This window comes from Capsicum annuum, chromosome 4 (assembly GCF_002878395.1).
Source record: "Capsicum annuum cultivar UCD-10X-F1 chromosome 4, UCD10Xv1.1, whole genome shotgun sequence".
Taxonomy (NCBI): domain Eukaryota; kingdom Viridiplantae; phylum Streptophyta; class Magnoliopsida; order Solanales; family Solanaceae; genus Capsicum; species Capsicum annuum.
In genome coordinates this window covers 66,346,391-66,369,097 of record NC_061114.1, presented here as the reverse complement: position 1 = coordinate 66,369,097, position 22,707 = coordinate 66,346,391, and the positions used below count along the sequence as shown (strand labels likewise).

General features: G+C 37.1%; 2 protein-coding genes across 5 annotated transcripts in view; one reads left to right on the top strand and one right to left on the bottom strand.

The window, feature by feature from the left end:
• The window catches only part of LOC107868005, a 25,905-nt gene extending 8,094 nt beyond the window's left edge, over window positions 1-17,811 (top strand). The window contains exons 2-6 of one of the 2 annotated variants that reach the window (XM_016714541.2): window positions 1,657-1,806; window positions 2,116-2,374; window positions 2,528-2,746; window positions 2,866-3,008; window positions 17,276-17,811. In XM_016714541.2, coding sequence (XP_016570027.1) covers window positions 1,657-1,806; window positions 2,116-2,374; window positions 2,528-2,746; window positions 2,866-3,008; window positions 17,276-17,575 — 1,071 coding nt within the window. In that variant the 3' untranslated portion in view covers window positions 17,576-17,811. Of the gene's footprint in view, window positions 1-1,648; window positions 1,807-2,115; window positions 2,375-2,527; window positions 2,747-2,865; window positions 3,009-17,275 lie in introns of both variants that reach the window. The other variant, XM_047411832.1, reaches the window with a different exon arrangement.
• On the bottom strand, window positions 17,680-21,048 carry LOC107868006. Of its 3 annotated transcripts, none has more exons than XM_016714542.2 (6): window positions 20,699-20,993; window positions 20,497-20,622; window positions 20,312-20,385; window positions 19,654-19,733; window positions 19,069-19,220; window positions 17,680-18,052 (listed from the first exon to the last, which is right to left on the bottom strand). In XM_016714542.2, exons 1-6 carry the CDS (start codon window positions 20,700-20,702, stop codon window positions 17,970-17,972), a joined length of 519 nt encoding a protein of 172 aa, XP_016570028.1. In that variant the 5' UTR covers window positions 20,703-20,993; the 3' UTR covers window positions 17,680-17,969. The 3 variants fall into 3 exon arrangements, with proteins under 3 accessions (XP_016570028.1, XP_016570029.1, XP_047267789.1); XM_016714543.2 differs by having other exon boundaries at window positions 20,497-20,647; window positions 20,699-20,846; XM_047411833.1 differs by lacking the exon at window positions 17,680-18,052 and adding an exon at window positions 18,579-18,857 and having other exon boundaries at window positions 20,699-21,048.
• Window positions 21,049-22,707: the final 1,659 nt, after the last annotated feature.

The following is a 22,707-nucleotide window of genomic DNA, read 5'->3' as shown; positions in this document are numbered from 1 at the left end:
ATGGACCGACGAGGGGGTATGAACCGACGGGGGGGTCAGGTCAGCGCCGGGGGACGGCGACCGGAGGTCGGGTCGGCGCCGAAGGTCAGCGACGGCGCCGGGGACCGGGGGCCGGTGCGCTAGAGATGGAGAGAGGGTAAGGAGAGAGGAGAGAGAGAGAGAGGGGGTAAGGAGAGAGGAGAGAGCCTCCCAGCATCCACATCCATAGTGCAAATTAGTATATTGTTGAAAATGCATTTGTTAGTAAGGTTCATCAAACCAGACCCTTAGAGAAGTAAGATCATTCGGATAAAATTAATTAGTTTAATTAAATATTAATTGTTCAATAGGAATGTGCTACCTCATAAATGAGGTGGGGTCAATAGGCAACTGATAAATAAGGTGGGGTCATAGGCAGCTGTTAAATAGAAGGACAAAATTGACCCAATAGGTAGACGTGAAGGGCATTTTAGGCCCAATGGGTAGATGAAGTGCATTTTTGCACTATTTTAGATAGTTGAAGGGCATTTTAGGCCTTGTTCCATTTTGATTAATTATTTGAACTTGCGTTGAAGGTGTAAACTTCATTGTTGTTCTTGAGAAACCTGTTTTGAACTTAATTTGAAGTTTATATTGATAACATACAGATTGTGTACCCGAAACAACAACTACTGCCTACTGGACATTTTGAACAAAGATTTAAGTACTTGTAGTAGTATGCTGTACTGGGTGCAGCATTACATGAAAAACATACAAATAACATTAGCAAACCTTGATACTAGAAAAAGATAATTAACCTTGATACTAGGAAAGGAAAATCTTGTGACAACTGTTAAGTGATGACATAGTGGACTTGAGGAATCTGTTATCAGCACAATCAGGAGCAACCGTGGAGGCCTTTAGGCTGCTAAAAGTGCTGGGTGGAAATATGCTATGCTTTATCTTTGACGACCGACTCCCCTCCAAAGAAAGAAAGGAGGACCAGAATATGCTGAATGAGCTTTCCTGAATGGATAATGAAAGAGTCATTTGATAAGTAGTATGTCTAGAGAAAGGAAATGAAGCAAGGTTTAAAGAGTTATTAAAATCTTTGCTCTCTGCATCCCTCCAACCCCCAAAACCTATACTTATTTGTGTTTCACTTCCTACCTATGTCAAATGAGATAAGCAAGTGATTCCTAAAGATGAAGAGCAGGGAAAAGATCATCAATAATTTTTTACTGGAAGAAGAATGTCACCACGCACAAATAAATGTGCTTTTAAGTTTCTTTCTTTGGGTGAATGTGAACCACTCCCGACTTCTAGTTCCTATGGCTCTGTAACAACGTATAGTTATATCCACAAGCAAAATCATTTGGTGAGGGTACTTCTGTATCATGTTTAACTAAAACTGATGTCTCCGGATGTGAAAACTTTTGCTAGTAAAGTTCCAGGCAAGCCTATCTCATTATGTCATGTACTGCATAAGACTGAATCGGACTAACTAAAACCATCTTAACAAGAAACATTTCCTGGCTTGTTGAATTGTTAGATTGTAATTTAGGTGATTGTTAGATATAGCTCAATGTTGTAATCTGTGTGATGGAATTTAATTTAAGATAAAAGCTGTGTATAAATAGAATTCAGAGAGAACTCCTGTTTTTTGCTACTAACACTATTATATCATTAGTATCTCAGGCTGTGAAAGACACCATATGGTTATTTGAGCAAGAGCAAGCACTGGGATTCAGCAGTGTTTCAACAAACATCAGAATGACTGTCATCAAACTTAAATCTGGTGAATTGTGGGTTCATGCTCCAATTGCTCCTACGAAGGAGTGTATTCAGGTAAACTCAGAAGCCAGAAGACATTGTTGACAGTTATCCTGTTCTCATGAAATAATATTGCATCCATTCAGATTTTCTATGTTATTTTCTCAGTATATAAATGAACTTAAATGGAGCAACAGATACGGTAAGAATTCATATACCCGGCCCCTATTCGCTCAGGATTGAGGCATAGTTGTATTCAAGGGCTAAAATGATTAGAGATGATGAGGGTCCTTGTTATAGCTGTGCCTTTGTCCTGCTATTAGTAACATTTGCTCATGTGCTTATTGTTAAAATATTGATGTTACACGTTTTTAACTTTTGCAGCTCGTGAAAGAGTTAGGATATCCTGTGAAATATATTGTCCTACCTACATTTGCATATGAGCACAAAATATTCGTCGGCCCATTTTCCAGAAAGTTCCCAAAGGCTCAAATATGGGTGGCGCCAAGGCAGTGGAGTTGGCCTTTAAACCTGCCTCTTGAGTTTTTTGGGATTTTCCGTGCAATAACACTGAAAGATGGGGATATTTCAACACCATGGGCTGATGATATTGAGCAGAAGGTTCTGAGCTCTCCAGAAGTTGGTAATAATAATTCTGCTCTAGTGTTGGTCTGAGCTAGGGTTAATTTCACAAATGTTCTTTGAATGCTTTTACTATAACTGTAAATTCACCCTTGAATGGTGAAGTTGTACCATGAGTTTCAAATCTGATAACTTCTCCCTGTTGTTTCTTTAGGAATTGGACCATATGTTGAGGTGGCATTCTATCATAAACAGTCGAGGACGCTGCTGGTGACTGATGCTGTGATATTTGTCCCAAGGACACCACCTGAATGCATTAGTAAGGAATCCTTATTAGCAGCTGCAAAGAATGGTTTGGCGGTTAAATTACTTAGTAAAGGAAAAGATGTTCCTGAAGAACCTGTTGTTGACAACCAAATCAATCGACAGAAAGGTTAATCCTCTATCGATAACCAAGAAACTGATGAACTGTCAGTTGCCAAAATTAAAGAGGATCCACGAAATTGCCAAGTAATTTACTTATATATGTATCTCCATGCATTTCTTTTTCAGGATGGGAGAGGATGGTTCTTCAGATTCTGTTTCTAGGTCCATCAAACCTTCTGGAGCCAAACGCTAGCTTTGCTCAGATGTCACAAAAGCTAATTGTTTCACCAATTGTAAAAACATTGGTTTTCAGCAAAGTTCCTGAAAAGGTAAGTCACCTATTACCATCTTCCATTTACATAACTACTTTATTCGTCCCAATAATATATGTCGGTGTTTGACTAATCACGGAGTTCAAGAAAGAATGGAAGATTTTCATCACCTATCAAAATACCATTAGAACTTGTACACATGCCATGGCATTTCAATGGTTATAAAAGCATGTTATTAAGGGTAAAATAGAAATTTTAAAATTATAGAATTTTCAAATATAGAAAGGTGTTACTCTTTTGTGAACAGACTGAAAAAAGAAGGCTCATTTGGTACGAGGGATAATGGATAACTAATCCTGGGATTAATATTATGATGACTTTATCCAATGTTTGGTTGGCATTAAATTGCGGTATAACTTATCCTGGTATTAGTTAACTCAGGATTGTGGTGTTACTTTTATCCTACATTGAGGGCGGTATAACTTATCCTGGTATTAGTTACCTCAGGATTGTAGTATTATTTTTATCCCACATTGAGGGCGGAATAACAATCCCGGATAACGAGTTAATAACTCAGATGATCACTCAACTTTGGACTTTTATTCCAGAAAGTCACTCAACTTTGATCTTTACTTCAAAAGTCACTCAACTATCACATTTACTTGGAAAGTCACTCAATCTATTTAATTATTTTCTTAAATAAAATTTGTTTATGTGGAATTTCAAATTAAAATTCTAAAAAATAAAAAATATGTTTTAATGACTTTTATCCTTGTTCTCCTAAATTTAGTATCTCCCTTCCTCTTTCTTATTTTTCTTCTTCTTTTCGCATATTATAATTGATTCAACATTAAACATGTTTAATAAAATATCAAAGGATCACATTAAAATTTAACAATAACCAAAGAATTAAAATTACAATTGTTTTGCTCTACCTTTTCAATCTTTGTTTCAACTTTCTTTTTCCATCTAATATTGATGTTCGTATTGGAATCTAATTAAATTTAAATTTACACATTATATAACTTATTATAAATGAGACGCTCTCGACGATACCCCCCCCCCCCCTCCCCCTCCCTTCTTAATTTCACTCTAAAGATTGGCCTTTTTTATAAATGTATGTACTATATGTATGAAAAAAAAATACTGTACTATATTTATATGTATGATGAATTAGGGATTTTATACCCATTACTAAATATTATGAGTAATATACCTACGTTTAGTAATAAATGAGTTAAATTATGTATCATTTAGTTATATTTCATCTCATTAATATAGTTTATATTAATAATTTTTTATCCTTCAATTATCGTTCAATTTAATTTGATCTTTTAATATTTTATTAGGTATATTTAATGTTGAATCAATTACAATATGTGAGAAGGAGAAGAAAAATGATAAAGGAAAATTAATTTATGGGAATTAAGATAAAAGGGTCATTAAGAGATAATTTTTTATTTTTCTGAATTTTGCATTGAAATAATAATTTCACATAAGCAAATGTTATTTAAAAAAATGATTGAATAATTTGAGTGACTTTCTGGGATTAAAATAAAAAATTGAGTAACCATTTGAATTATTAACTCCTGGGATAATTAGTCCAGGATAACTTGTTTCCTGCCCAAATGTGAAGTATCATGTAATAGAATAGAGGGAATATCACAGTATATCTTGGTTTATCAAGCAATCAATGTGCTAAGCTGCTAATATCTTGAAGAACCAAACACTCATGGTCAGGAAATCACTAGCTCTTTTTTGCTATTGCAAAACTATCCTTCAGTTTATTAAGGTGTAATCACCAATCAGAATAGTAAATTACCAGATTGAGTTTCACTAGTGATGAGACATGGATGGAAACCTTGTATAATTTCCTTCTGAGTGGACCAACCGGTAGTCAGATACACAACGCTTTTGCTCTGAGTGAGGTTAAGGAAAGGTTGATACTCTTGCTTAGAAATAGTTTGAGTATAGTGTGTTCTCGGCGCAGGTTAAGTAATGTGTGCTAACCTTGCGCCTAGACGCGATGGCGAGACGACGGAAGACAACAGTAGGGTCGTTGGCTCTGCCGGTAGCTCAGGGGACAACCAATAATGAATACTAAGGACGAATGATTATACCTGATTCTGGTATACCCTATACTCTTGGTCCATTGAAATTGGGTAGTTGATGAATCTTATTTGGGAATTTGAAATGAAGAGAATGAAAGAATCAGAAATCATAAAAGATTATGCAGATTGGCTACTTGACTTAGCCAACAAGGTGAGATTGTTTGGTAAGGATTTTACTGATGAAAGAATTGTTCAAAAAATTTTTGTCACACTTCCTGAGAAATATGAAGCCACAATCTCTTCTTTAGAGAATTCTAAGAATCTGTCAAGCATTACCTTGGCAGAACTTGTTAATGCTTTGCAGGCATTGGAGCAAAGGAGAATAATGAGGAAAGCAGGTTCTGTTGGAGGTGCTTTTCAAGCTAAATCACAGAACGAGTCTTACGAGGAAAAGAAAAAGAACTAGAAGCAAAGGCAAGACAATAATTACAACAATCAGGGAGGAAGTAATCCACCCTGCCCTAAATGCAAAAAGACAAATCACTCTTAACAGAAATGTTGGTGGAGACCAGATGTCAAGTGCAACAAATGTGGTCAACTGGGCCATGTGGAGAGGGTATGCAAGTCACAAACGCAGCAAAATGAAGCCAAGGCTGTTGTAAATCAATATGAAAAAGAGCAATTGTTTGTAGCAACTTGTTTTGTTAGCAAAATTCTTCTAAAAATTGGTTGATTGATAGCGGATGCACAAAGCATATGACTAGGGATCAAAAGCTCTTTAAAGAACTAGATAGATCTGTTATTTCCAAAGTCAAAATTGGAAATGGAGAATATCTTGACACAAAAGGTAAAGGAATAATTACAATTCAAAGCCCTACAGGTTTGAAACTTATAACTAATGTTTTCTTTGTTCCTGATCTTGATCAAAACCTCTTAAGTGTTGGGCAACTACTTGAAAATGGTTTCAAAGTGTTGTTTGAAGAAAAAGCATGTGCCATCAGGGATTCTAATAATAAGGAGATGTTCAAGGTCAAGATGAGAGAAGGAGTTTTTCCTTGAATCTATTGGACGATGAGCAATCAACAATTACCATATTGGAAAATGATTCTGAGTTATGCAACAAAAGACTCGAACATTATCATCATGATGCCATACTCTTCATAAAAGAAAATCAACTAGCAGGTCTCCCGATCCTTAAGAAAAATCTGCCTGCTTGTGAAGCTTGTCGGTATGGGAAGCAAACAACGCTTCCTTTTTAGAATTCATCATGGAGGCCAAAGAATAAGCTGCAACTTGTTCACATGGATGTAGGAGGACCTCAAAAAACATCATTTTTAAAGGGAATCAGCATCAGCTAATGACACCCTATGCTCCTCAACAAAACAGAGTAGTGGAAAGAAAAAATAGGATGCTAATAAAGATGACAAGGTGTTTGCTCCATGAGAAAGGGCTACCAAAGAAATTTTGGACTGAAGCTACTAATACCACAGTATTTCTGCTAAATAGATTGCTAACTAAGTCTCTATTTAGAGCAAGATTCGAGTTTCTCGGACAAAGACTTGGTGTTACGGCTCTTGAGTCAAGGAGGGGCTCTTGAGTCAAGGAGGGGTGTTAAGATTAGTGCCTCAAAAGCTGTAGATTAGTTGTACCAGCTGTTGTAAATACTACTTTAAAGTAGGGTTTAAATTTATTAAATAAGGCTGCAATCATGCAAAATCACCTTTATTACTTTTGTTTATTTTTAGGTCATAATTATTAGAAATAATGGTAGCTTATTTTACTCCTTTTATTGAGCTTTTTCAGTTATGTTCTTATGTATAAATATGGCAGTGATCAATGAAACTTTACAATGCTTTCTGCTCTTTCTTTTCTTTGTTAAGATCTGTTTTTCTCTCCAACATATCCCCTCCGTGATAAAGGAGGGTCAAAAGGTGGTCCAAGTCAGTGCTGTGGATGTGAAATTTGAATGCAATAAGTGGGAAAATGCAGTTATTGGGCATGTCCTGGGAGGTACCCCAAGCTTCAAAGATATGCTTAAATTCGTCTATAGTATGTGGAAGCTCCGAGGGTTTATCTCCACGGGTACTTCATATTCCTATTTGTTATAGCAGAAGATGAATCTCAAATACTCCGGAATGGACCATATACAAATAATAATAGACCTTTGATTTTTAGGATTTGGGAGAAGAACTTCAAGTTTACACTTGAAATACTGTGAATTATTGGTCAGCTGCCAGGGCTTCCAGTCTATTATTGGTCAGAGGAGAATCCAAGAAGAAGTCCTTGCACAATTGGGAAGCCAAATTGTGCTAACCCCTTGACAGTTGAGGTAGAACATCTCTTTTGCTAGGCTCCTTATAGAGGCGGATGTAACACAGGTCTTGCCTGCAGAGATTTATTTGGAGGGTCAAGTTTTAATTCAGAAAGTAGACTATGAATGATGCCCCGTAGCATGTCCTGAATGTAAGAAGCTGCGCTATGATTCTGGTGAATGCAAAAAGAACAAGGAAGTTCCAAGACAAGAACAAGAGTTGCATAGACAACAAGCTCCTAGAAGGAGACAGTTTAAACCTATGTTGTTGCCTCGAGATACTAAGCCAGAGGACAACCTGATACTGGTGAGAGTTCTGTCTCTGATACTGGTGAGAGTTCTGAGACAGTACCACAGGCTCTATTGGGGGATCAGCTACTTCAGGTCCACAAGTAGCACTGCATGATGCACCAGGGGAGAAAGTATGATACAGGACAAATAAGGAAACACCAAAATCAGTCCAAAAAACAGTCCACAAAATGGAAGAAATCCGTGAACCCTTTTGGAGACCAAGTCTCAGCTTCCAAGAACACAATAACAAGAAGATAACAAGGTGTTTATTACACCAAATCAGCGGACAACAAACTAGATTAACAATATAAGATGATGAACAAGAAGACACAAGATTCAGATTTAATAATAACAACAAGAACACAAGATTACAACACAAACACTAAACAAGATTACAAGAAGGTAAAAGGATAGATAAATAGTGAGACAAAGATGATTACAAGATTAAGAACTAAGTGTATATCAACACTAACCCCTAATGAATGTAATAATCTAAACCACACTCTTAACGGTGACCGCCAAGCGAATCAACTCACCTCAAGATCCACCGTTTTCAAGCAAGGGTCAACATTGGCTTTTCCAAGCCCTAAACTACAATGACTATTCCAAGCCCTAACTAAGAACTACACTAAGGTGGAACACTCTCAAAGAGAGAGAATAAGTCTTTCAATATTTCATCATCAATAATCTAATGAGAAAAGACCTAAAATGTTCTATTTATATTATTTCAAGACAAGACAAAAATAACAACAATACCCTTAATGGGTGGGGTGGCCATGGAGTGCATTTGGGCCAAGTGAAGTAACCAAAATGCCCTTAATGAGGTGACCAAACCGTGAGATATTAAGTGTTATCCAAATCCGTGAGTCCTCAAGTCTTCAATGCTCCAATCAGTCTTCCACTCACGGCCTTGTTTATGCTTAAAACAGGTCCTTCATGCATGTCCATGTGTCCTTGAGGTGACCACGTCTTGATTTTCTAGGTGTTGGCCTCTAAAGATGTCATCAAAAGATAAGACGGTCATTTGACTTGTATTATCCTCCCCTTCTTGAAAAGTATTCGACCTCGAATCTGCACCTTGCAAAATCGAAGAGAGGACAAACAAATACCAACTCCTCATGGCATGAGGGTTAAGGTTAGCAAAACAAATCATCTCAACATGCCAAGGTTGCAATATAACCAAGGATCATTTGAATTAAATATTAAAAGCTCAATGAAAATTGCACAAGGGATTTGGTTACGGGAATCACTAAGAGATAAAGAAGCTACAAGGGTCCTAATGGCATCACTTGGTCCAAAGGGTAGAATTAGGATCTTATGAGCCGCAAGACACAATTGCGCTTTTATCCCTTCAAGAGACCACAACAAAGGTGGTGATTCAATTGGTTCTAAAGTCCACAAGATCCATATAGCATTATTGCTCACACAAGTGGACTTACTAACAAATTTCCTACCTCTACATAAAACAAATCCAAAACTAGTATGGATGTCATCATAGGCAAAGAGGTAGTATAGGAAGGAATCAAGTGTAGAGGCATACACGGATGAATACAAACCTTTTAAACACACACTTTCCTTCAATCAAATAAACAACTCAGCATCCATAAGTTGATATTCACATAATTCAAGCACAAGTGTGTCAAGCAAGGATTCACATTTAGAAACATTACCTCAAGGAGTCAATGACACCTTTGTCCTCGGGTTTTTAAGAAGGACTACACATTCCTTACCCTTAAGAGTACTCTCATCTTTCAAAAAGAAATTTTCATCTTTAGGAGGAATGTTGTCACACCATAGTGGGCTAGCATATCGGCTATAGCTTACAAGGCAAGCTATACTTATCATTGTCACCACTAGGTTCATTAGGAGTGATATATCATCTTCAAACAAGACATTATACCTAAAGAGAGCATGATCTAACCCACAGGAAGATTTGGAACAAATAAGTTCTTCACTCTTTAAAAGACAATTGTCAAGTTTCAAGGAAGTTTCACGCACAAGATTACCCCAAGAATAGCTCTCGGGTTCACTCCCATCTTGTTGGCCAACAATTTCAAGTACTCCACTCGCTTGAGTTCTATTAAGCACATCACACACATACTCAAGTGGTGGACAATTTTTACAAATAAGTGGGTTAACACAATTTTTACATGACGATGTACTTTCATTCAACACAATAGCTTTAACACTAAGTGGACACAAATCGACCTTACGAGAAGAGTTAATTCGGTCATCTATAGGATCAACTAGTGTATCCACTTGCACAACATGTACATCATCCACAAGTGAAAAAAAATCATTAGACTCGCAAGTAAGCAAGCTACAACTCATACTCAATGCGCTACTACCCACACAATTATCAATCACACGCACCTAAGTGTAAGAGTTAGCTATTTTACCTAGAAAATCTTGAGTAGATTCTTCTTTGTCGGGGTGTGACGGTCCTCCACAAGCTTGGGCAGCAACTTCCTTTCGGCATTGTTCGACTTCGCTTGCCATGTTGGTACCTAAACAAATGTCCTTAGAAATAGAAGGAAAGCTAATGTTAGCACGGTTTGGTGGTAATCCCCTCACTTCGCTCCATACAACCTCTCTTTTTTCCACTCTCGGATTACCACCTTGCACTCCCTTACTCCTCTCAATCTTTTGTCTCTCATAATAATTCGGATTGGAGGAGGTAGGCCTTTCTCTTTGCGGCTTGGGCAGTAAGTAAGTCATGAGGCGATTCCCACATTGGTCTCTTACAACATTAGGTCAATTTTGCACGTTAGGAACTTAATGCCGTGCAAACCAATTGGCACCCAAGTATACACGATCGTAGGCCAAGGGAAGAATATCGCACCACACCTCCTCGTGGTATTCATATTCATATTGGGAGAAAACAACTTTTACCCTCTCGGTAACCTTGAACCCGTCCAATGAGTATGGAACAAGTAAAGGCTCTCGAAACAACCTCAATTAGTCAACCATGGACGGAAGGATGTAGTTTCTATAGTACGTATCATTCAACACAATAAGGCAGCCCGGTATCCCACAAATGGTCATCTTTTCGGAGTGTACTCTTTCTCGGATCAACATTATAAGGCACACAAGTACCCCTCGGTTTTGGAGATGCACCCCCTCTTTTTCTCGTTGGACAACCTCCACTTGAACTAGTATAACCATTCACGCTATATTGACCTTGATAAGAAGTACTACAAGGTGAAGAATATGAATCTTCACACTCCTCACTTGTACTCTCACCATAGTTCTCATAAGCTTTGCGAATGAAAGGGTTATACCTAACGCCAAATCTAGGTTCGGATTGGGGAGTGTAAGACTCCTCACAGGCCCCAACGTCATCATAATAACCATCACGAGGTCCTACATCATCTCCACATTCACCATAAACACTAGGTACTTCATTCCCCTCATTTTCTTCCCTAAAACAGTGTCCCTCAAATCTGCCCAAGTTTTGATCATGGCTATTTTCATAGCCTCCGCAATCTCCCTCAACTTCGTAGCTACAAAACCCCTCACTACAATCATAGTCTACCATGTTGTAGTCACAATAATCCCCGCTATCGAAGACATGTTCCCCTTATATCACCTTTGTACCTAAACAATGAACAAACAAGATTAGTAGTAAAAGCTCCTCACCAACACTTATATACACTCACCTTTGTGATTCTCACAATTGGAGCGGCGAATATTGAAAGTTGCTTATACTCCGGTAGTCAATAGGATGTCAATTCTACTTTGCGGTTCGAGTGGATTCTTGTTTGATCGACTCAAAGAAAAAAAAATCTACTTAACGGACTTGAAACAAAAAGTTACAACGAATTAAAACTAGAAAAGCACACAAATAAATAGGACAATGAAAGAATTCGGACGCAAGAACTAATCGATCAACTTAAGTAGACGAATTACTAGTTGATGAGTAGTTTAAGAATCGAAAGAAGATATTAGGAATCAAGGAATTGAAACTAAGAATCAAACCTAGAGCAATCGAGTTTTTAAAGTGATAAAATGCATTTGGAACTTGAATTGGATGTTGGGAAGGCTTGAGATGTGTTCAAAATAGGTTGGTGGTGCGTTCAAGAGGGTTGCCTTAAAGTGTGGCCGCACCTTGGGCGCATACGGAGAGCATGTTGGACGCAGGACCAATCTGCCGCTGATCTGTGGCCAATCTGCTGAAGCAGATGCAACCTAGGCCAAGGCAGCAAGGCTGGAATTTCAGCCGAGCTTTGCCTAAATGTGGATCTCCTTTGCTTCTCTCTTGGAATATTCTTTAGGGCCTTCAAAAGGTGTTTGTACAAACACTTTTGTACACTTTTTTATTCACTTTTGAGAATCAAAAAACCACTTTTTCCCAACAATTCCTGTTGAAGATTTGAATTTCTCCAAGAACACTCAAGAACAACAAAACTTCAAAAATCTCTATCTCTTAAACCATTGATCGGAATGCGATAAAATTTTGAACTCAGGCTATTTTCAACTTTCTAAACACATTTCCAAGCATCATTTTGCTCAAATTCACAACCAAAAATTTCAGATTTTCAATTCACATCAAAACTTCTTCAACCCAAGCTTCCAACATGAATAGAACACTCAAATAAGCTCCGATTTGGCTCAAATTTGTTTTATAGACTCATATAGTGTTAGAGAACACAAATCTAACACTAGAAACACAAGAAAAACACAAAATCAAAAACTCAAAATTTGACCTAAGAACAAAAACGTGAATAGTGACTTTTTTTTTTGGGATTTCCGATTTGACATTTTTTTTGTTGATTTTCAAGATAACAAACCCAAGACTAGAATCGTGGGAACTATCCTAAGCTCGGTTTTGATACCAAATGATACAGGACGAACAAGGGAACACCAAAATCAGTCCAAAAAACAGTCCACAAAATGGAAGAAATCCGTGAACGACCAAGTCTCGGCTTCCAAGAACACAATAACAAGAAGATAACAAGGTGTTTATTACACCAAATCAGAGGACAACAAACTAGATTAACAAGATAAGATGATGAATAAGAAGACACAAGATTCGGATTTAACAATAACAACAAGAACACAAGATTACAACACAAACACTAAATAAAATTACAAGAAGGTAAAAGGATAGATAGATAGTGAGACAAAGATGATTACAAGATTAAGAACTAAGTGTATATCAACACTAACCCCTAATGAATGTAATAATCTAAACCACACTCTTACGGTGACCACCAAGGGAATCAACTCACCTCAAGATCCACCGTTTCCAAGCAAGGGTCAATATTGACTTTTCCAAGCTCTAAACTACAATGGCTATTCCAAGCCCTAACTAAGAACTACACTAAGGTGGAACACTCTCAAAGAGAGAGAATAAGTCTTTCAATATTTCATCATCAATAATCTAATGAGAAAAGACCTAAAATATTCTATTTATATTATTATAAGACAAGACAAAAATGACAACAATACCTTTAATGGGTGGGGTGGCCATGGAGTGCATTTGGGCCAAGTGAAGTAACCAATATGCCCTTAATGAGGTGACCAAACCGTGAGCTATTAAGTGTTATCCAAATCCGTGAGTCCTCAAGTCCTCAATGTTCCAATCAATCTTCCACTCACGGCCCTGTTTATGCTCAAAACGGGTCCTTCATGCATGTCCATGTGTCCTTGAGGTGACCACGTCTTGATTTTCTAGGTGTTGGCTTCTAAAGATGTCATCAAAAGATAAGACGGCCGTTTGACTTGTATCAAAGTAGAAGCACCAATCAGGGCTAAAGCCCCTGATTTAGGTGCTGCTAAATGATTGTCAGTACTTGGAATATTAGAGGGCTTAATAAGCCCTTCAAGCAGAAGGAATTGAAAACCTTCTTGCTAAGAAATAAGGTGGATATAATGGGATGCTTAGAAACTAAAATTAAGTCTCATAATGCTGATAGAATGAAGAAAGTGCTTAGAGGGTAGTGGAACATCTTTACAGACTATCCTACTACTATAAATGGTAGACTATGGTTAATATAGAAGCGACAAAAGGTAAAGGTCACAGTACTAGATACAGCAGCTCAGTTAATTCATTGTAGAGTTGAGGATAGAGACACTGACTTTCAGAGTACTATAACCTTTGGTTACGGTTTCAATACTGCTGCAGAAAGAATAAGATTGTGGAACCATTTGAAATCTCTGGCTAGATAATGTAATGGTCCTTGTATAATACTAGGGGACTTCAATGCAGTATTATCACATGCTGATAGATTGAATGGAGATCCAATCACTCCACAAGAAACAGAAGATTTCCAGGACCGTATAGATGATATAAAGGTGGGTCCAGTGTTTGAGTAGGGGGAGACACATGACCTGGTGCAATAAAAGAGAAAGAGATGCTAGAATATATTCTCATATTGATTGGGTGTTTGGAAATAGTGCCTGGTTCCAGCAGTACAGTTACATTGAGGCTGAGTATTTAGAACCTGGCTGCTCTGATCACTCACCAGTGGTGCTGACAACTAAAATCCATTACTCAGACTTAAGGAAGCCTTTTCGATTGCTAAAAATAGTGCTACAGCATAAGAACTTCAACGATTTGGTGGATGATACATGGAGAGTGCAAGTAAAAGGGCATGTAATGTATAAAATTTGTAGGAAACTGCGTATCCTAGCTCAGAAGTCGAGGCAATTGAACAAAGAATTTTCCACAATAGATCTGAGATTAAACAAGTATAGAGCACTTCTTCAAAATGTTCAAAAGGAGATGACTATAAACTCGTTTACTCAGCAGCTTATTTCACAGGAGAAATGGGAAGTTTATGAACGAGTATTACAACAGAAGTCCAGGGCCACCTGGATAAGGCATGGTGATAGAAATTCCATATATTTCTTTGCTCACATGAAGGCAAGGCAAGCAAGGAACAGAATATCTTCTATTTACACTGAACAAGGGGTCAAACTAACAGAGCCGAAACAAGTACAGCAAGAATTGGTCCAGTTTTTTCAGACTTTTTTAGGTACTACAGCAACAACATTACCTTGCATAGACGTTGGTGTAGCAAGAGATGGGCCTTGTCTCACAATACTTCAACAAGAACAACTATTGCTCCCGGTAACCAGACAGGATGTAGTCCATACCTTGAAGGATATTCCTCTTGATAAAAGTCTGGGTATAGATGGCTTCAATGCTGAATTTTTCAAAACTTACTGGCACATCATAGGAGAAGAGGTGACTGCTGGGGTAGTCCAGTATTTTGAGAGTGGTATATTGATAAAAGGTGTCAACACCACTACTATTACCCTGGTCCCAAAAGTCCCTATCCCTTATGTCAAAGAGTATAGGCCAATTGCGTGTTGCACTACCTTGTATAAGCTGATTGCTAAAATACTTACTGCTAGGCTTAAAACAGTTATTGACACTTTGGTAAGTCATGCTCAGTCAGCTTTTATAGAGGGTAGAAGTATTCTTGACAATGTTGTGCTTGCTCATGAACTTGTTAAAGGGTATTCCTAAAAGGGTGTTTCAGCCAGGTGTACTATAAAAGTTGACATTAGAAAAGCTTATGACTCTATAGAATGGCCATTTCTTAAAATGGTATTGCTAGAGTTTGAACAGCCTACTAAGATGGTTGATCTAATAATGGAGTGTGTCACTACAGTTCATTACTGTATCCTTGTCAATGGTGGCTTGACCACATAGTTCAAAGCAGTTCAAAGCAAAGAAAGGACTTAGGCAAGGGATCCCATGTTCCCTTGCTTATTTGTCCTAGCCATGGAATACCTTCATAGGAATCTGCAACAATTAAGGCATAATCCACAATTCGACTATCCCCCAATGTGTGAAAAGCTGGGTATCATCCATATACGTTTTGCTGAGTGACTTGTTAATGAGTTGCAGGGCTGATGAGATTTCAATCAAATTGTTTTTTAACACATTTCAACAGTTTTTAAGAGTATCAAATGTTCATGCCAATATGGAAAAGAGCTCATTATATATTGCAGGGGTGGAGGCTGCCTTTAGAGATAAAGTCCTGACTGACTTGGGACTGTCCTTGGGTACATTGCCATTTAAGCACCTAGGAGTGCCTCTCTCAACTAGGAAGCTCTCAATTCAACTGTATATGCCAATTGTGGAGAAGATGATAGCAAGAGTCAAGTGTTGGTCTTCTAAGTTGTTATCATACAGTGGTAGACTCCAGTTGGTGAAGATTTCTAAGTTGTTAGCACCTGGGAGTGTTGTTTGAAATGCAAACTTATGGGGCACAGATATTTCTTGAAATGCAAACTTACGGGGCGCAGATATTTCTTCTTCCTAAGAAAATCATAACATTACTGACTACTGACTACTGACTTTCTCATGGACTGGCAGTAATAAATGTTCAAAAACGGCCTTGATTGCTTGGGAAACAATTTGTATGCACAAAACAGCAGGTGGTTTAAATGTAATAGATCTCATTCGATGGAATAGGGAAGCAATTTGCAAGCTTTTCTGGGTTGTGGAGCAAAAACAAGATAGACTATGGGTGCGTTGGATTCATGCTTACTCTCCAAAACAGCAGGTGGTTTGAATGTAATACGTCTCATTCGATGGAATAGGGAAGCAATTTGCAAGGTTTTGTGGTTTGTGGAGCAAAAACAAATAGACTATGGGTGCGTTGGATTCATGCCTACTCTATAAAGACCAATAGTATTGATACTCTGCAAACTCCAAAGCAAGCAAGCTGGCTTGTTAGGAAGATACTTGATGCAAAAAAATGGCTTGAAGGGCCAGGCACTATCCACACCAAGTTACAAGCATACAATGGTGCTAAAGGTTTTAGCATTAAAAAGAGCTATTTGGGAATGTTACCTCAACATCACAAAGTTGAATGGAGCAAATTAGTGTTGGTACAAGGTCAACTTCCTAGGCAAAGGTTCATATTGTGTTTGGCCTTACACAACAGATTAAATACAGTGGATGGTGTCTTGAAGTGGGGCAAAACAGTCTCTACAGACCGTGTGTTATACAAAGGACAGATAATGAAAACACTTGACCATCTCTTTTTTAATTGTCCCTACTCTACAAGTATTTGGTCAGGGCTATTAAAATGGTTAGGCTACAACAGAACCGTTGGAGATTGGGATCAGAAAGTAGCATGGCTCATCAAGAGGATCAGCGACAGCAGACCCCTCTGAGGACTTCTGGGCTTTTGTTATGCTGCTGCTGTTTATCGGATTGGGCTGAACGGAATGCTAAATCCCAGATGCTTCATGATATTGCATTGGAGCTCCACATTGCATGACAACAACATTCCAAATGGGGGCCAAAGCTACAACAGTTGAATATGTATCCAAGATTTAGATATATTGTCAGCAGGTTTTTATCTACAAAGAGATTTGAGTGGCCAGCCTGAATCCAAAAAGACTGGCAGGTTTTGTAATGTTGGTACTTTTGGTTGAACGAAAAATTTCGGGTTTGACCAAAAAAAAAAAAAAAAAGAGGTAAGAGTGAACCACATTGTCTTTACCATGCGTATTAACATTTTAAAGCATACTAACCGAAATGTAGCATCGAAATGTAACAATGTTTAACGATGGCTGCATGCTCAATACAACTGTTTTACCTTTAGAGTGACATACAATGGGAAGATCCATTTCCTGTTAGAAATAATGTTTGATTTTGATACGTCTTTTCTCCTTATTCTGAAAAATCATGTCTGTTCCTTCAGGTTAGAGACTGGATTGACAGTATAGTCGGAGACTGGAAATTCAAGAGAATTATCCCTGCTCATTTTGCTGCTCCAATAAGCGCCAGCAGGTCGGATTTGTTAGCAGCCTTTGCATTTCTGGACGATCTCTTGGGCGAACACTATGCGACTTGGCCTTCTTTCTCGCTTCTCTTCACTTCACTCTTAGGAAAGGCTGCCAGCTATTTCCCTCCAGATGACATGAGGACCCTATCATCTCTGGATCAGTTCTTAGTGTCTATTGGAGCAGTGAAGAAAACAGTCTCCGGTCGCAAAAGATGACAGAAAATATGATCTACACATTTTTACTCACTACCAGTGCTGGAAATTAAATAGTTCAGCAAGAGAAAGCAGGCTTTTTACACTTGCAGAAATTGTAAACATAGTTCAATAGTAATCAAGAGAGTTGGCTTAATTTTGTGCACCATATTTCTGTATTGAGCACTAAGCTTGATGTCCCAGTCTAACGCTGTTAACTGGTAATGCATCTTAATCTAAAGTGAACCATTAGCAAAACACATAGCAGCTTCTGAGGTAATATAAATTACAAGACGTAACGCCAAGATAGTAAGCTTAAAGCCGCACGACTATGTACATAATACATCCCAATTTATCCTCAAAAGAGTTTTTGCATTCAAATTGCCCGAGACACAAGGTAGTGCCAATGAGCTGTAGCTCAAATATTCTGCTGGTTATCATCTCCATCTCCAGTTGCATCTTCGTTGTCCAAGCCTACAATCCTCATCTTGCCAATGTTAACTGCAAGAATGTGGTAGTTGAGATCAGGAGGCTAGAAAGAAATTACTTCCATGTGTCAGTAAAACAAGTTTTAACAACCAATTTTGCAAATAAAACAACATCCGGACATGGTTAATTGTCTGTCGCCATTCATTGAGGAAAGATGGCGTAAGTAGCAGTCTGGATATAATCTGGTCAAATTAACATACTGAGTTGAAGAAAGTTGCTTGGATGAAATTTCCTTGTTCTTAATCAAGATCAATACTGCAAAACCTTTATCTCTAACTCAAGTAGTCACGGGGTTTTATGCTGAAGGTCTTGATTTAGCCAAGCATTTAGGAGGTAAAAAGCAAAAATAAAAGGCAGCAGCAATAAGTAAATGCGTCAAAAGATGTCAATGGATCACCAAGAGCTGCAGGAAAGATGGAAATATAAGTCGAGTAGCTATTTATGATATCAAGAAAAGAATAATCCTGACTTCAAGAGTTGTTTATCCCTGGAATAGCAGTTGAATACGTCTTCAATTCTTACACAATTCATATCTCACCATGTTGCTCGGACTCTTCAAAAGTGTGTTGGATCCTTTAAGGCAGTATATTTTTGGAGGACCTAGCATGGGTGCAGTAGCATTTTTCGAGAATCCGAGCAACATAGATATCTCATAAGAAGACCCAAACTTTTGGGTCATAATACCACATATTGGTGAAAATAACGGTGAACTTTCCAAGTTGGATGTTTAATTGTGGTGAACATTTGAGAGCCTCCTTCCCTTCTTTGTATTCCACTTATTTGGAAATAAGAAGTGCAGTTGGTACAATTTAAATTGCTGCAAGGAACAACAACACAGAAACATACTGAAGTCATGAAATCAGGTAGTCCAAAATTTGTTAGATATCCATACAAGAGAAGTTACTTTTTATTTAAAATTGTTGGGGCATACCACTAAGATGATTACAGAAAGCTAACACCATTATCAGAGACATATTACAATCAGAAAAAAGAAATCTTTGGTAAATTGATGCAATTTGGTAACTTACCAACAGCATCCGTCCCAGCTAATTTTGGCATGAATTTGTTGATGTGGTCCTCAGCTGCTTTACCTGCTTTCAGCGTCTCACATTCAAAAGAAACAAGAATCTTGTGCTTCTGATCCTTCTTGTCAAGCATATTGACAACATCATCCTCCCATCTTGTGGCAAAGAAATACAAATCAATTAGGAAAGTGTAATGGGGAGAAGCCTTAAACTCGTATAACCAGCCATTTGCCATATGTTTTGACGATCATTCTCAGAGTTACATAAATATGCTTCTTCAGATTAAAGCAAGAAATTTAATCTGTTTGCTTCTTCAGATGAAACCCTAGAAAAACTTTAGAAGGTTTGACACAAAAGATGTCAGGAAAACCTCATAATACAACAGCATACCCGGTGTAATCCCGCAAGTGGGGTCTTGGGAAGTTAGTGTACATTAATCCTTACTCTTACCTCTACCTCGTAGAGACAGAGAGGTTGTTTCCGATAGATCCGCAGTTTAAATAAAGCAAGTCAAATAGCAGAACTGTTGAGATTAAAGCAAAAACTTTCATTTCTAAAATGTCCTCAAACTACTTTGAGGCTACTCACCCATGAGCATGGTCAACATTCTTAATCCTAGCAGCATCATGTCCTTTGCACTCTACTATAACATCTCTTTCCCTTTTTCTCTGGAATATGCCACAATCAATTAGAGGAAATAAGAAAGATCAAACTCTCTAAGCTAACAAGTCATTACAAAGAAATAAAACTACTCCCTCCATCCATCTTTACTTGTCCAATATACTAAAAATTGTTGACCAACTTTACTCGTCCAGTTTGGAATACCAAGAGATAATTTACCATTTTATGTCTATTTTACTCTTGCTATTAAATACAACTCATTTTCCAACATTTTAATAACTTATAATTAATAGAGATGAAAGGGAAGCCCGGTGGATTAAAGCTCAACTATGTGCAGGGCCCGGAGAAGGGAACGACAAGAAGGATCTATTGTATGTAGCCTTACCTTATATTTCTACTAGAGACTATTTCCGATATATGAAACTGTAATCTCCTGGTCACATGGCAACAACTTTACCAGTTACTCGAGGCTCACCTTCTATAATTAATAGAGATAATATAGTAAAATTATTTTGTTTATTCATTGTTTATTAAGGGGTGTGTCAAGTCAAACATGCACAAGTAAATATGGACGGGGGAGTAATATGAATGTAACAGAACTACAGTTATTAATTAATGGCTGTACATTGTAGTCAATAATTGTGAGTTTCATCAGTCGGTAGTCCTCACCCCTACTGCATTCCCTTTCGCAAACCATCTCTTTCAACAAGGACAAATACAAGAACAAGTTAATTCGAATACTCAACAAAAAGAAAAAACTTACAAACTACGACCCCAAATAAGGAAAAAGGTGAAAATAGAGTAATTTACCAGTGCCATGGATGCCATAGCAGATAGAATGAGGAAGATGAATGAAATGACCAGAAATAGACCCGTTTTCTATGAGTGCTATTGAAGCAACCCCTTCCATAACCTTTCCTTCCATTTCTTCTTCACCTGCACTATCCGAAAGTTGTTTTCACTATAACAGCAAATTATCTGCATATACAAAGATGTCCAAGAAACATGTTACCCATTACTGCTACTTTTGCTGTGGTGAATTGCGACAGAGAGATTGCGGGAAGTGTGGGTAATCGGAGCGGTGGAACAATGCTTCCGGTGGGCCTGCAGATAAAGGAAGGATAATAGTTATAAAAACGAAAAATTACACACACACACACACATATATATATATATATATATATACACACACACACAAGTAAATATTACTAAAATCCCTTTTACATCCCAAAACATTTTATTTTTACTCTCTTTTTAGTCCTTTTTCTTCATTATTGCATTCCTTATTTTACGCTTAATTTCAAGTTACATGATTTTGGGGTTTAAAATTTGTTCAAATAAGGCCTATTATTTCAAATTATTATGAAAATAATTTATTTTATAATAAATTTTCATAAAATGAAATAATGCATTTTATTTTAAGTCGTTCAAATCTGTTCTATATCATAGAAGAGAGATCCATTATTTCTTTTATACTTTAATTGGAACTATAATATGCATTACAAATTATTATGGAAATAAAATCAGATCCAATTATTTCTATAGTCAACGACTTGAAAGTTGATTTAACCTATAATATCCAAATTATTTCTCCTTTTTGGTTGCATGTATGATTTTATCAAATTATCTGCTTTTGCAATGTTATACATAAAAAGTAAAGTATAATAAAAACGAATACACTTGCATCATACATAGAAAGTAAAGTATAATACATTCTCATACATGTACCACATGTTGTTGGTGGAATGTAAATCATACATATAACACTGGCATCATACATAGAAAGTAATGTATAATATGTTCTCATACATATAATGTGAAATATTTTACTTAAATATAAAATTGAAAACATTTGCATTATACATAGAAAGTAAAGTATAGTACATTCACATGCATATAGAACACGATGTTTTTGGAGTGTAAATCATACATATTACACTGAAATCATACATAGAAAAATTGTGTAACACATTCTCATACTTGTAAATTTCATAAACAATGTCAAAATATCATTCAAACTGAGTAATGTATTATAATTTCTTATACAATACTGTGCAAGTTTTTACTAAAAAACAAATACACTAAGAGGGGTGGAGGCGCCGTTGGCTATTCGTGATGCCGTCGGTAGTGACGACAGTAGAAGAGGAACGAGAAACAATGTCGATCTTGGCTACTGGTCTTGTGAGTTCACTGACGTGAGGGAAGAGGAGTGGAACAGTGAAGACATCGTTGACTGTTCGTGATGGCGTCGGTGGTGGCAACAGGGGGAGAGGAACGAGAAACGACGTTGATCTTGGCGGTTGGTCGTCTTTACGTATTCACCGGTGTGAGGAAGAGGAGTGGAGCGGTGAATGACGGTGAAAACCATAGAGAGATGTTTCAGGATATTTTTTGAATTTGAATTACAGTTACTATTTTTAAGCATCCACAAAATCAGAACATTAATTACTGTCATTATTAAGGTAAGAGAATAATTGGATCTGATTTTATTTCCATAATTTAAGGAGAAACAGTTTCCTCATACATTGGAGTTACATATGAGGTACATTGACATGTATATGTATTTTCCTAAATCCGGGAGAGAGGAAATCAATTTCGGATCTTACATAATTAGTTTCATTTAGGATGAGATTTATGTTGTTTATACTTGTAAAAATGTATTATATAGCCTTATTTATGATCTAGTTTAGGATACGTGTGTTGCACGTGCATTCAATGTTAAAGAAGAAAGTTGCATGTATAAAAAGAACAAACTCATTATATTCAAATCAATGAATAGACTTTAAAAATATATATATACGGTCAGACATCTTTATAAAAATCCATCAATATAATGGTTCTTCACTATAGTGACCTGATTTCCTCCAAAACTGATTTCATGTTATATGTCACTTCTCTATAATGACATTCTACATATAAAAATACTAACGTTTATTATATTGAAACATTCTTTGTAAAATTACCTCTCTATAACAACATATTCATATATGCATATTTTATAAGCATATATTGTATACTGTA